The sequence below is a fragment of the Schistocerca nitens genome, chromosome 4, assembly GCF_023898315.1.
Source record: "Schistocerca nitens isolate TAMUIC-IGC-003100 chromosome 4, iqSchNite1.1, whole genome shotgun sequence".
NCBI classification, from domain to species: Eukaryota; Metazoa; Arthropoda; class Insecta; order Orthoptera; family Acrididae; genus Schistocerca; species Schistocerca nitens.
The window spans coordinates 223,864,365-223,877,701 of record NC_064617.1 but is presented as its reverse complement, the minus strand read 5'-3'; the positions used below and the strand labels follow the sequence as shown (position 1 = coordinate 223,877,701).

The 13,337-nt window shown below is 37.2% G+C and overlaps 1 protein-coding gene across 1 annotated transcript in view; it reads left to right on the top strand.

Annotated features, from left to right (window-relative positions):
- LOC126252775 (opsin, ultraviolet-sensitive) overlaps nt 1-13,337 on the top strand; it is an 87,966-nt gene that overhangs the window by 57,643 nt on the left and 16,986 nt on the right. Inside the window, exons 3-5 of the mRNA XM_049953704.1 lie at nt 2,077-2,292; nt 6,878-7,008; nt 8,211-8,383. Coding sequence (XP_049809661.1) covers nt 2,077-2,292; nt 6,878-7,008; nt 8,211-8,383 — 520 coding nt within the window. The remainder of the gene's footprint in view (nt 1-2,076; nt 2,293-6,877; nt 7,009-8,210; nt 8,384-13,337) is intronic.

Genomic DNA, 13,337 nt, shown 5'->3' with positions numbered 1-13,337 from the left:
TACATGAATTTCACCAAAAACAATTTCAAATTATTTTTCCTTCCATTTATTGTTTTTTCTATTAATTCACTCAACAGATGAATAAGAACAATATTATTTTAATGTACATTGGAAAACATTTGCGTAGTCATTTTCTATGGACATTGGTAAATAAATGGAAAACAAAAATAAAAATGATAATCATGCTTTGAACATGGGGTGCAAAAGTGTGAAGACATGATGCTTACTGCACAACAGCTCTAGGTGCACTATTTGCTTGATAAAAAGCACATAAAGTATTTCAAAAACTTTGACCATAATTTTCTCAGGAATGGTTGAGTATATACAGATAAGCTGTGATACATGTCCACTTATTTTGATCCCTCTTTCACTGAGGGAAGTTTCTGGAAAATTTGCTTATGGCACTTGCCATGTTTTTCTCATCAGTAAATTGTTTGCTCCATTCAACAGCTTCTATAATCCTGCCTCTCTTTCAGAAAGCACAGCAATACTGTATGTGAACCTTATTGATAGCCTGTCATTATGAATTATAATCACACTTGCAAAACTTTTATTTTATTTCCTAAATTGCTTTTTTGATATAAGTCTGAGTACTTCACTATTTGTCTTCCATACGTATTGTTCCCTCTTGATTTTTGTATATTGTCCATCTTTCCCTGTAGTGTATACCTACTTCAAACATCATGCACTGTTTTACATTGTTGGGCATTTTTTAGGGTAGCAAATCCTATGAAGGCATCTTCATTATCAAGTGTAATGTCAAAACTGCCTTTTTAAGTACATTTGCCTTTCCTAAAGCCAGATTGAGCATCATCTAGAGATTCTTTATTTTCTTTTCCATTATTTTGTATATTATTCTGGTCAGCAACATGAATGCATTAGCTGTCCAGCAAATTGTGTGATAGTTCTTGCATTTATCTTCTGTTTCTATAATTTGGATTGTGTTGATGACACTCATTTACTGGTATGATCATTTAGCTGCCACTACCCTCACTGATTCTAGAACTATGAGTTATATATTCCGTCTGTCTTATTTTACCACAAGTATTCCAAAGCTGTGTTAAACTTTGACCCTACACCTTCCAAAGAGACATCCATTTCATCCTCACTCAAGGCAATAAGCAGTTCCTCTCCCTTTTGCTTTCTAATGCTGTTGATATTACTCTATATTTATCTGTCCATATATCTTTATCCCATTTCCATTTCACTTAACTGATCCCTCCTATATCTAGATTCAGTCTTTGCATTCCCCATTTCATATTTTCTAGCTTCCATACTACATTCAGATTTTTGATACTCCACATTTTCTCCCAAATACCAGTTCATTGATGTTTGAATCTTTTTGTCTTGGTCTTTTCTGCCTTGGCAGACCTCAGAATTCAAATGGTGGACTAAGCTGCAATCTTTTGCCATTGGAGATATGAAGGGCTTATTTCAATAGTGGTACAAGTCCATTACCTCCACTTTTCTGTCTACAATGCTTATGAAATTAATGAGCCAAACAAACAGAAAGAAAGGTTCATCTCTAGCAAGAAGCCATATGCTTGAATATTTCTGGTATCTCAACTCCAGATTTTTCAGTGCTCATTTAACTTTAGGACTCTGTATCTCAATATGAACAAAAATATACTTGTACCACTATTGAAATAAGCCCTTCATATTTTCATGACACTTTTACGATTACTGGTCACACTGTATCTAAATATGTATTATGTGTCTTTAGTGTAGTAGTTTCCATTTCCTTCTGCATCCTACTGCTTTTGATTATTGCAATTGCAGAGGCAAGATGGTGCCCCAAATCTCTGTTATTTCCTCCATCTTCTTTTTTAACAAGGATGTTGGCAGAAAGAGAGTGTCTCTGAAAGTCAATAGAGTTACAATTCATTAAGGAAGAAATAAAAATGATATCATTTTAGATATCATAAAAAGCCCATGTAATTATTGGTAACAGTAGCTTAATAGCTATTTAATATTATTTTACTAAATTAAGTACAATCAGACTTTTTTTCCAGTAATTATGTTAGTTTTCTTAATAAAGACTTGTTTTACAGACTTGCAAACATATTTCTCTTTCAGTGCAAAATCATTACGCACACCATCGAACATGTTTGTAGTCAATTTGGCAATCTGTGATTTTCTAATGATGCTGAAAACACCTATCTTCATCTACAATTCATTCAACACTGGATATGCTTTAGGACATCTTGGATGTCAAGTGTTTGCATTTATAGGATCAATATCTGGGATTGGAGCTGCTACAACTAATGCAGCTATAGCATATGACAGATACAGGTAAGAAATATTTTTAAAATGTATTAATTGGAGTTGAGATATACAGAAAACAAGAAGCTTTGATAGTTATGTTTCAAAAATATTTGTCTGATATAAAGCATTAAAATAAGTTTAAATAATTATGATTGTAAACTTAGGTAATGTGATATGAGGCTACACCAAAACCAGCTAAAACCTTGTTTTAGATTAAAGCTTATCAATTCTGAAATGCAGCAACATATATTTTATGTCATTCCTTGCACAGAAAGTATTTTGGTTTCTTGGGAGAGGACAGAGTTTTTTATGCATTATGAACTGTTTCAGTAATACAAATCACAAAAATGGGATAAAATGTAAAGAAGATTATGGGTGAACAGCTCATCAACAAAATAGTCTTTAAGATATGGAGCATGACTTCAGGCTGGACAAGACCGTATCGTGATTAGGTCATGGGTTTTTCACAGGAATCATGCTGGTGTTGAAATTAAGTAATTTAGAGAAGCCATAGAAAATCTAAATCTCCTTCTGCAAATGAGTCATCTGTCTTAAACACTGCACCACCTAGGTGACTGCAGTCTGGTGATATTCTTGTGTGGCATACCAGAAAAAGCGTAAGTGTGATTGTCTGATGAGCCATTGGATCCAACATTAAATTTCGACTTATAAATATTGAGAGCAATATGAATGACAACAACTTCATCAAGAAACTTTTAGAGCCTAATCTATTACCCCTAGGTAGGTGACTCCACCTGCATGTTTCAGCAGAATGATGTCTGGCCACATGTGGTGAGATTTATGCAAATCTCCTTCAAAACATGTCAGGAACAGCTATTTCCATGGGCCTGCATGTTCACCTGACATGATATCATATACTGTTTTTAATTCCTAATAATTTGTGTCTCATATCATAGGTGGTTTACAATATTCATAAGTAGGATTAATGTCACAATAATAAATTTTATGGCCAGACCAATATTAAGCTAACCCATATCATCAGGGACCATCTCACTTTATGTATATGTCAAACATGATATACACCATGTAAAACACTGTCAGAGATACACCAAATTTACATTATTATTGTGTGTCATCTAAACATCAAAAGGAGTATATACAACAGAGTGAAAATCTCATTCTGGAAACATCCCCCAGGCTGTGGCTAAGCCGTGTCTCCGCAATATCCTTTCTTTCAGGAGTGCTAGTTCTGCAAGGTTCGCAGGAGAGCTTCTGTAAAGTTTGGAAGGTAGGAGACGAGATACTGGCAGAAGTAAAGCTGTGAGGGCCGGGCGTGAGTCGTGCTTCGGTAGCTCAGTTGGTAGAGCACTTGCCCGCGAAAGGCAAAGGTCCCGAGTTCGAGTCTCGGTCGGGCACACAGTTTTAATCTGCCAGGAAGTTTCATATCAGCGCACACTCCGCTGCAGAGTGAAAATCTCATTCTGGAAACATCCCCCAGGCTGTGGCTAAGCCGTGTCTCCGCAATATCCTTTCTTTCAGGAGTGCTAGTTCTGCAAGGTTCGCAGGAGAGCTTCTGTAAAGTTTGGAAGGTAGGAGACGAGATACTGGCAGAAGTAAAGCTGTGAGGGCCGGGCGTGAGTCGTGCTTCGGTAGCTCAGTTGGTAGAGCACTTGCCCGCGAAAGGCAAAGGTCCCGAGTTCGAGTCTCGGTCGGGCACACAGTTTTAATCTGCCAGGAAGTTTCATATCAGCGCACACTCCGCTGCAGAGTGAAAATCTCATTCTGGAAACATCCCCCAGGCTGTGGCTAAGCCGTGTCTCCGCAATATCCTTTCTTTCAGGAGTGCTAGTTCTGCAAGGTTCGCAGGAGAGCTTCTGTAAAGTTTGGAAGGTAGGAGACGAGATACTGGCAGAAGTAAAGCTGTGAGGGCCGGGCGTGAGTCGTGCTTCGGTAGCTCAGTTGGTAGAGCACTTGCCCGCGAAAGGCAAAGGTCCCGAGTTCGAGTCTCGGTCGGGCACACAGTTTTAATCTGCCAGGAAGTTTCATATCAGCGCACACTCCGCTGCAGAGTGAAAATCTCATTCTGGAAACATCCCCCAGGCTGTGGCTAAGCCGTGTCTCCGCAATATCCTTTCTTTCAGGAGTGCTAGTTCTGCAAGGTTCGCAGGAGAGCTTCTGTAAAGTTTGGAAGGTAGGAGACGAGATACTGGCAGAAGTAAAGCTGTGAGGGCCGGGCGTGAGTCGTGCTTCGGTAGCTCAGTTGGTAGAGCACTTGCCCGCGAAAGGCAAAGGTCCCGAGTTCGAGTCTCGGTCGGGCACACAGTTTTAATCTGCCAGGAAGTTTCATATCAGCGCACACTCCGCTGCAGAGTGAAAATCTCATTCTGGAAACATCCCCCAGGCTGTGGCTAAGCCGTGTCTCCGCAATATCCTTTCTTTCAGGAGTGCTAGTTCTGCAAGGTTCGCAGGAGAGCTTCTGTAAAGTTTGGAAGGTAGGAGACGAGATACTGGCAGAAGTAAAGCTGTGAGGGCCGGGCGTGAGTCGTGCTTCGGTAGCTCAGTTGGTAGAGCACTTGCCCGCGAAAGGCAAAGGTCCCGAGTTCGAGTCTCGGTCGGGCACACAGTTTTAATCTGCCAGGAAGTTTCATATCAGCGCACACTCCGCTGCAGAGTGAAAATCTCATTCTGGAAACATCCCCCAGGCTGTGGCTAAGCCGTGTCTCCGCAATATCCTTTCTTTCAGGAGTGCTAGTTCTGCAAGGTTCGCAGGAGAGCTTCTGTAAAGTTTGGAAGGTAGGAGACGAGATACTGGCAGAAGTAAAGCTGTGAGGGCCGGGCGTGAGTCGTGCTTCGGTAGCTCAGTTGGTAGAGCACTTGCCCGCGAAAGGCAAAGGTCCCGAGTTCGAGTCTCGGTCGGGCACACAGTTTTAATCTGCCAGGAAGTTTCAACAAAATTAATAATTTTAGAAATAATTTATTCAACAAGGTGAGTTTTGGAGCACAAAAGCAATACTACATCAATGAGTAGAAAGAAATGTTAGAGGTAATTCTGAAATATTTATCTTACGTATCAAGACATGTTGTTCCACTGCCTTGCTCAATAACAAGACACTTTTTTTTATACCATTTGTGCTTTAAAGAACAATGTTCCAAATCACAATAGGCACTAAAGACAAGACAAGACCAGCAACAAAACCTCATGACCTCTGCCACTCATATATTTACATTTTCTTAATATGCAGTTCATAATCTTTCATTGTTAGAAATTCATCATAATTAGTTTCATTGTTTTAAATAATTTTTGCATAATTCCTCTTATTACATTTCTTAGCCTGGTTCTTTCACCTTAGGACATGTTTCCTCTCACAAAATAGTCTTGATATACCAAAATTCAAATTTATACATTTTTTCAATTACTAATTTCATAGTGAATTAAAAACATTCTCTAGATTGGTGTTTTCAGTTATTATTATTGCTGTTAATCAATAGTTGTAAGAATGGATCAGAAAACTATGACAAAAGGTACAGAAGATGCAATGGGAAAGGTTACATAAGGAATCATGTGACATACACAAGTCAGTGCAAGTATACTGATAAAGTGTAAAGAAGATTCTCCTATTATAAAATAAAAACAATTATTAAAATAAAAAATAGTAAACATAATACATTTCAATATGTCTGGTGTATGACAAAATAAAAGATAAAACTTAGACATGGGGATGATCTGCCAGTCAGATCTTTGAAGAGCTCCACGCAGGTCAACTGAAACCAGCTGTCAACTTTGTTCTGTGGATAATAATGATGTGGGATGTGATGTCTTACATGCACGAACAGAAAGAGAACAGAAAACTGACAATATTCTTTTGCATCTGTACATATATTTTTAATGCAGGTTGTAGTGACAGATCTGTAGGGTAGCCCGGAGGCAGGGGAGATCAACTGAGTCTAACGATGTGGGATATCGCCTTCATCCTATGACGTAATGATGATGTCATGTGTGACATCATATGAGCACAGACAAAAAGAGAACAGAACACTTACAATTTTTTTCTGTCTATATCATTTTTGGAGTGTAGGTTGTAATGACAATGATCTGTAGTCATACTTGTGTATTTTTAACAGTCTTTATTAATACCCAATTATAAAATAAAATAAAAAATAATAAAAATGTCACTTATCCACAAAAATTATATTAAAATTTCAAAAAAGTGAGAAGATAAGCTATAGAAATACATTCTTACAACCTAACTGAAGTAGTTATATTTCAAGATGTGGTTACAAGTTTGGGTCCTGTTTGGTGAATGGTAATTCAAATCTATTATCTTTCTAGTTTCTGAAGTGTTCCACTCGATGATTTATAAAAGTATTGTGTTCATAGTCCATTTCCATATTTCTTGGATTTAGCAGAGTTTTAATGGTCCAAGCAATTGCTCTAGACAAATCTGTGTTGTTAACAACTTGTAGTAATCTCTGATAAGAAAAAAACTGTTCATGTTTTGCTTTATATTAGCAGTCATAAGCCAGATAAAAGACTGATGATAATATCTGGGTACTGTACAATAATTAGTATTAACTTTCTAAACATTCACACAGTTCTTTTGTAATGGTATGATATTTAAATAATAAGAGGGGTGTAATTTTTTTACTGTAGGGTAATAGCAAGGCCATTTGATGGTAAACTAACAACTGGGACTGCTGTTCTGTTTGTACTACTCATCTGGGCTTACACCCTACCTTGGGCGATAGTGCCACTTCTTGAAATATGGAGCAGATTTGCACCAGGTAAATCATTCAATGCTTCCTGTGGTATAAATTACAGAGATGCATTTGGTACACTTGCCTCTTGTATCGTATCACACTATACTTGTTTATATGTTGTTAAATACATACTTGTCTGTTTTCACATTTAAAACTGATCATTTTAATAAATTTGAACATAACATGTTTCTGTTCTTGTAAGGTTGTATTAAGAAGGATGCTGTGCCAGCAAAAAATATGGAACATATGTTTGGCCTTACCATCAGCTAGTATTCTACAGTAGAGAAGTGTATGTGTGTCCATTTATTCAGTGTGTATATAGTTCATATTGCTTGCAGATGAGCATTGTTAACAAATGTTATGAGTATTCCTCCTAAAGGAAAAATTTAATATAAATATATGCTCTGTTCACAATGGTTTCTCAGTTACATCAATTGGAAATGACCTGTGATGCAGGAATGATGCTTACAACAGATTGTAAATTATTGTGTTTTCCTTCCAATTACCCATCAAAACTTGTGGTCATACTGTCACCATCACTCTGAATTAAATGACGTTCGCAGCTTTCATACCAAGTATTTGTTTAGTATTCTCCCTTGACACATGCATAAGCACATTTTAATGAAAGCAAGCAATTACTCCCTTGTTTAAATTATTTGTATTTAGACTTTCAGCAACAAATAATTCTGCAAACATCACCATGACTAACTAAACACACAAATACATTTCATTGAGGTATAGTATAATAGGCTGAGAAATATGCAGAATACTGGTTGTGCATTCCTGTCCTTGTTGTCAGAAAGATTTTCTCCAAATACTTCAGCAACAGATTAATTCAGCTGTCCAGTATGGCACACAAAGGTTTGAAATAGCTGTATCTCAGAAACCATGGAGACTATATTATATTGTATTAAAAGGAGAACACACTTGAGAAAATTTAAAACTACCAGGAGGCAAAATTCCAGTTCTTTTTTTTAGAAAACTACTACTAGTTTTCAGAAATGTTAGTTTCTTTGTCAGAGAGGAAAGAGAGGTAGCCACAAAAAAGAAAATTGTTACTATCACTTATGCAGTTATTACAATGAAATAAAATATTTTAATGGCGCTTGCTTGCTGCAGTTATGATATTAGTATTAGTATAAGATGTGATGTTACTTTTCTTTTTGTTTATTAACTTCTTCATCACTACAGACAGGAAAGCTATATCATATGTTCTTTATTTACAGAGGGCTACCTTACTAGCTGCACATTTGATTACCTAACCAGCTCACCAAGCAATCAAATGTTTGTTCTAACAATCTTCGTGTTTTCATATGTAATTCCCATGAGTCTGATCATGTTTTTCTACTCTCAAATTGTTAGCCATGTTGTAAGCCATGAGAAATCTCTTCGAGAACAGGTATGTTCATTGATAAGATAGCTTAGTAAACAAAAATATTTGTTTAATATTAAATTATGATTAGATTGTTGTTCACAGCTCTCTAAAAGCACAGGAAGGGAAATTTAATTTTCTGATTCCTTTCATTAAAATTTATTTACCTTCTTTATCTTAATTTTTATTATTTTACTATTTGTAGTTAGTTGTTGATGCTACTTTCTCAATTTCCTAATAATTTTCTAGCATACTGTTGCAATATAAAGTTATTTTCATAATTGTAAAATCTGATATTTCATGAGTAATTGATCGCGATTTTCATGGCTAGCAGTGTTCATTTCTATAGAAAGTGAGATGCTTCTCTGGTTTAGTGCCCATTTTCTATGAGACATACTGATTCATAACATAGTGTTCACAGTTGCAGCAAACACCATCCAGGTTCATTCCATAAAATTTTGGGAGTATAGCTGCATAAACTTTATATCTCCTTTTTATAATACTTCAGCCATACATCTTCTGGTCTTCAGCGTGAGCTGACGGAAGCTACAGTATGATATAGTACTTGTTAAGTTGTTTTAAACAACAGGAAACTTAAGCACCAGTGCAGCTAATAATGACACATTGATATTCCAGCATGAATTAACCACATAACCACAGATTCAATTTATACATACTCTTTGCCACTGATTGTAGTCTCTGGTGCTTATATTTTTAGTGGTTTAAAATGATGGAACAAGCAGTGTAGTGTCCTGTAGCTTCAGTTAGCTCAGTGTGAAGATGGCTGAAAGTTATACCATTGAAATATTAGAAAAAGAAAAAATAAAGTCTATACAGTGTCATTCCAGAAACTTTATGGATGGTTGCTGTGAAGAGGTTCATCACAGTAGTGGACATAACATTAGGAGGCAGTCTGTTTCATGGACAAATGTAATCAACTACAAGAACTTATTCTGCCATATTTCTCAATATAAAATTGTAACCTATTCCATAAACTCAACACATCAGGAAAACATTTGAAATAAATGTGAATCGAAAGACATAGTGATCAACTGGTGATTTGGTCATCAATTGTAAGTTTGTTTTCATGTTTTTCTCTGTTCCTGTCACTTGGTAGCTATCCACTTCATATCAGCCCAACTGCTGCAGCCTGTCATGATAATAATATGCCATCTACAGATTGTATCATGATTACTATCATGAACTGACATACTACGTTCAGTTGTGAGCTGAGCTGGTGGGTCTTCACTTACAGCCCCAGGCGATGCTGTCTTCGGTCACACAGCTTGAGACAGTTGCTAGTGGGCACCACTGTGAAGGGACCACATTGAGGCTGACTCCTCACCTTTGCTTGAGGAAGATTGTTTCAAGGTGTGATAGGCAGAAAAAGTGTTTCCAGGGTACCAATTGTGAAACCTCCCTGGTTTGTCCGGCAAACAGTTTTCAAATGTCATATGTGGCTGATAAAGATCCTGAGCCAGCTATTATCATTCTCCCTTTTAAGTGAAAGCCTCTCAGTGTGCAAGGTCTGGGAATTCACAGAGAGTTGTATTATTGGTATCTGGGAGCTCCAATATCAGCCATGTGACGGAGCCCCTTGGAGTGACAGCTCTCAAGGAGAGAACAAAATTCAGTACGCACTCTGTGGGAATACCTGGATAGGGCGGGTGGGGGTAGGGAAGTCATCCTAGATGTGGAACAGGGCCTTCTGGATGCCATAAGAGCACAGGGTACAACCAACTGCCACATGTGGCCCATATTGATACTAATGATGTGTGTCCCTTTGGATAAGAAGAGATTCTCTCTGGTTCCAGGTGGCTATTTGAAGTGATAAAAACAGCCTGTCTTGCTTGCAAGATGAAGGCAGAGTTCACCATTTGTAGCACTGTTGATAAGACCTGTAGCAGACTTTTGATACAGAGACAAGTGGAGGGTCTGAATAAAAGGCTCAGACAGTTCTGAGACTCAGTCATGGGGAGTGTTTGGTGGGGACTGGACAGCTATTTTTAGGTTAGATGGGGTAGGGAAAGTACAAGCATGACTTCAGTCCCAGAGGATGCAGGTCAAACAGAGAACGACGATAGTCTTAAGAAACATCAGGATTATAATTATAAACTGTGTTGGGAAAGAACTAGAGCTCCAGATGTTAATAGAAAGCACTGACTTTGAAGTTATAGGTACCGAAAGCTGGCTAAAGTTGGAGATAAGTTCAGGTGCTGTTTCTACTGAGGATCTAATGATGTTCAGAGAGGCTATATTAAATTCAGTTGGTGTTGACCTGTTTGGTGATATTAGAAGTAGTTTATCTTGTAGTGAAATTAACACAAATAGTTGCTGTGAGTTAATATGGGCACAGGTTAGACTTGACAACCAGAATAAATAAAAATTTGTTTCCTCCCCTCCTCCCCTTGCCCCCCCCCCCTCTCCCCGACACACACCACACACCTCAGATATTATGGTTGCTGCAGGATTAAAAAAAACTTGAGTCTCATTTCAAATAAGTACTCAATTCATACAATTTCATCTGGTGGTGACTTCAGTCTATCCACAATATCTTGGCAAAAATATATGTTCAAAGCTAGTCGCCACCATAAAACAACAATTGAAATTAACCTAATTGCTTTCTCTGAAAATTAGTTTGAGCAATTAGCTTAGGAACCTAACAGAAATGAAAATGATTGTGAATACTTGAGCTCTTAGTAACAAATAATCCAGAGCAAATACGGAGCATCATGATTGACACAGGGATTACTGACCAAAAAGTCACTGTAGAGAGACTGAATGCCATAACATCCAAACCCACTAAAAATAAATGCAAAATGTATCTGCTTATAAAAGCAGATAAAATTTGCTTGATGCCTTCCTAAGAGATAGCCTCCATTCTGTCTGAATTAAATGCGTAAGTGTAGACTACATGTGGCTCAAATTCAAAGAAATAGTATCAACAGCAATAGAGAGATTTACACAAAATAAATTAATAAGACGCAGAAATGATTCCCCTTGGTCCACAAAACAGGTCAGAACCCTGTTGTAGAAGCAATGAAAGAAGCATGCCAAATTTATAAGAATGCAAAGTCACAGTTTCCACAGCAAAACTCTACCTCCGAATCTGGGAGAAAATCCAAGATTCTAGTCATACCATGTACGTAAAGTACACCAGCAGCTAGACACAATCGGAACCTTTAGTGCAATAAAAAGTTTCATGAAGGTTTGAAATTATTTGTAAAGTTTGTTGAAGTTCACAAAGTGCTCTCGTTACGAAAAAACTGGACGAATATTCTCTGGGTAATTTGCATGTCATGAATTATGCAGCTTCAAGAAATATACACAGTATCTGAATTTCATAGTTAACTTATTGTGTTAAATCTTTTAACATCAGGTTACGCCTCTTAATGTGTAGATTGTGACACCATTTTTAATTCTTAAATTCGCTCATTAATTGCCTGAAATACTGGCAATCAAAGTTTTGTTGCCCCTGGAAGCTGTGAAACGGGCAACCTGCAACTGGGACTGGATGATTGTTTCAGCCATTAAGTTGGTTGGTTGGTTGGGATTAAAGGGACCAGACTGCTACAGTCATCAGTCACTTAGCCATTAAGTAATGTAGGTATATTTGAAAAGTAAACTTGTCGATTAAGTCCCCATGTGATTGGGCTCAAATTTATCCATGGTTCTTCTTAGCAAGAAATGCAATACTGCTTCAGCATGTTTCATCTTACAATTTACTGTAGCATCATATCCATTAGAGGAAGTTTTCCACATGATGCCCATGCATTTGGATGTATGCACTTCATTACAAATTATTACATACCTCAATAAAACAGTCAGTAATGAAAATAAGTAAGTTCATCTACTACACAGCACTTGCATCTATGGAAATAAATTTCAATTTAAGAGCAAATTTACACATTATTCCTATACAATACAAATGTGCTAATGAAAATACTTAATTTACCAAAAATATGTTTGTCATGTACTTTGCACATGCTACCAATGCATTTAAAAAGTCATGTGTCATGAAGAAGTTGTTACAAAGGGAAAAATCAATTTAGTTTTATAATTTGCACCTGTCATACATTGTACGATACTGGGTAAATACATCAAGATTTTTGTGAAGTGTGTTTGTGAAACACACACACATGTATGAACCATTTATGATTTATTTATAACAACAAAAATAATCATTTATTTACAATATAATGTAATTGGATACATACAAAAATCTACTCACCAAGCGGTTGCAGGACAATACACACGCAAAATGGTTTAATTTATGCAGGCTTGGAGCCAGTGGCTCCTTCTTCCAGCAGAAGAGTTGAAGGGGAAGGAAGAGGGGTGAAGGAACAACTGTAGGTGTGAAACTGTAGGTGTTTAGGAAAAGGCCATCCTGTCCGGTAATCTTTCCCTGATCCAAGGTTCTGGGTAACTTTCCTTTACTGTACCCATTTTCCTAAACCTCTCCTGTCCTTTTCCTTCTCTTTCAACTCTTCTGCCAGATGAAGAAGCCACTACCTCTGAAAGCTTGCATAAGTTAATACTTTTTGTGTGTGTGTTCTCCTGCCACTATTTGGTGAGTTATTATATCATGGTAAATGATAACTGTTTTGACTGTCATCATTTACCATGAAGAATTTGAACAGTTGCTGTTTCAGTCATGTTTAAAATCTTGAGTTATTATTTATCTCTACTTGCAACAATTATGATACCAATAGAGAAAAAGAGAAACACTAAAAAATGTGAAGAGCATCGGACCATCAGTCTAATTTCTCTTGCAGCTAAAGTCTTGCTGAGAGTGTTGAATAGAAGGCTATATGGCAAGCTGGATAGAGGGATTTCAGAGGAGCAGTTCGGATTTAGAAGAGGAAAAGGAACAAGAGATGCTATTGGCCTGTTAAGAACTATAGGTGAAAGATATATGGAAAAAGGTAGAGAAATCTTTGCTGTTTTTATAGATTTAGAAAAGGCTTTTGACAGAGTTCAG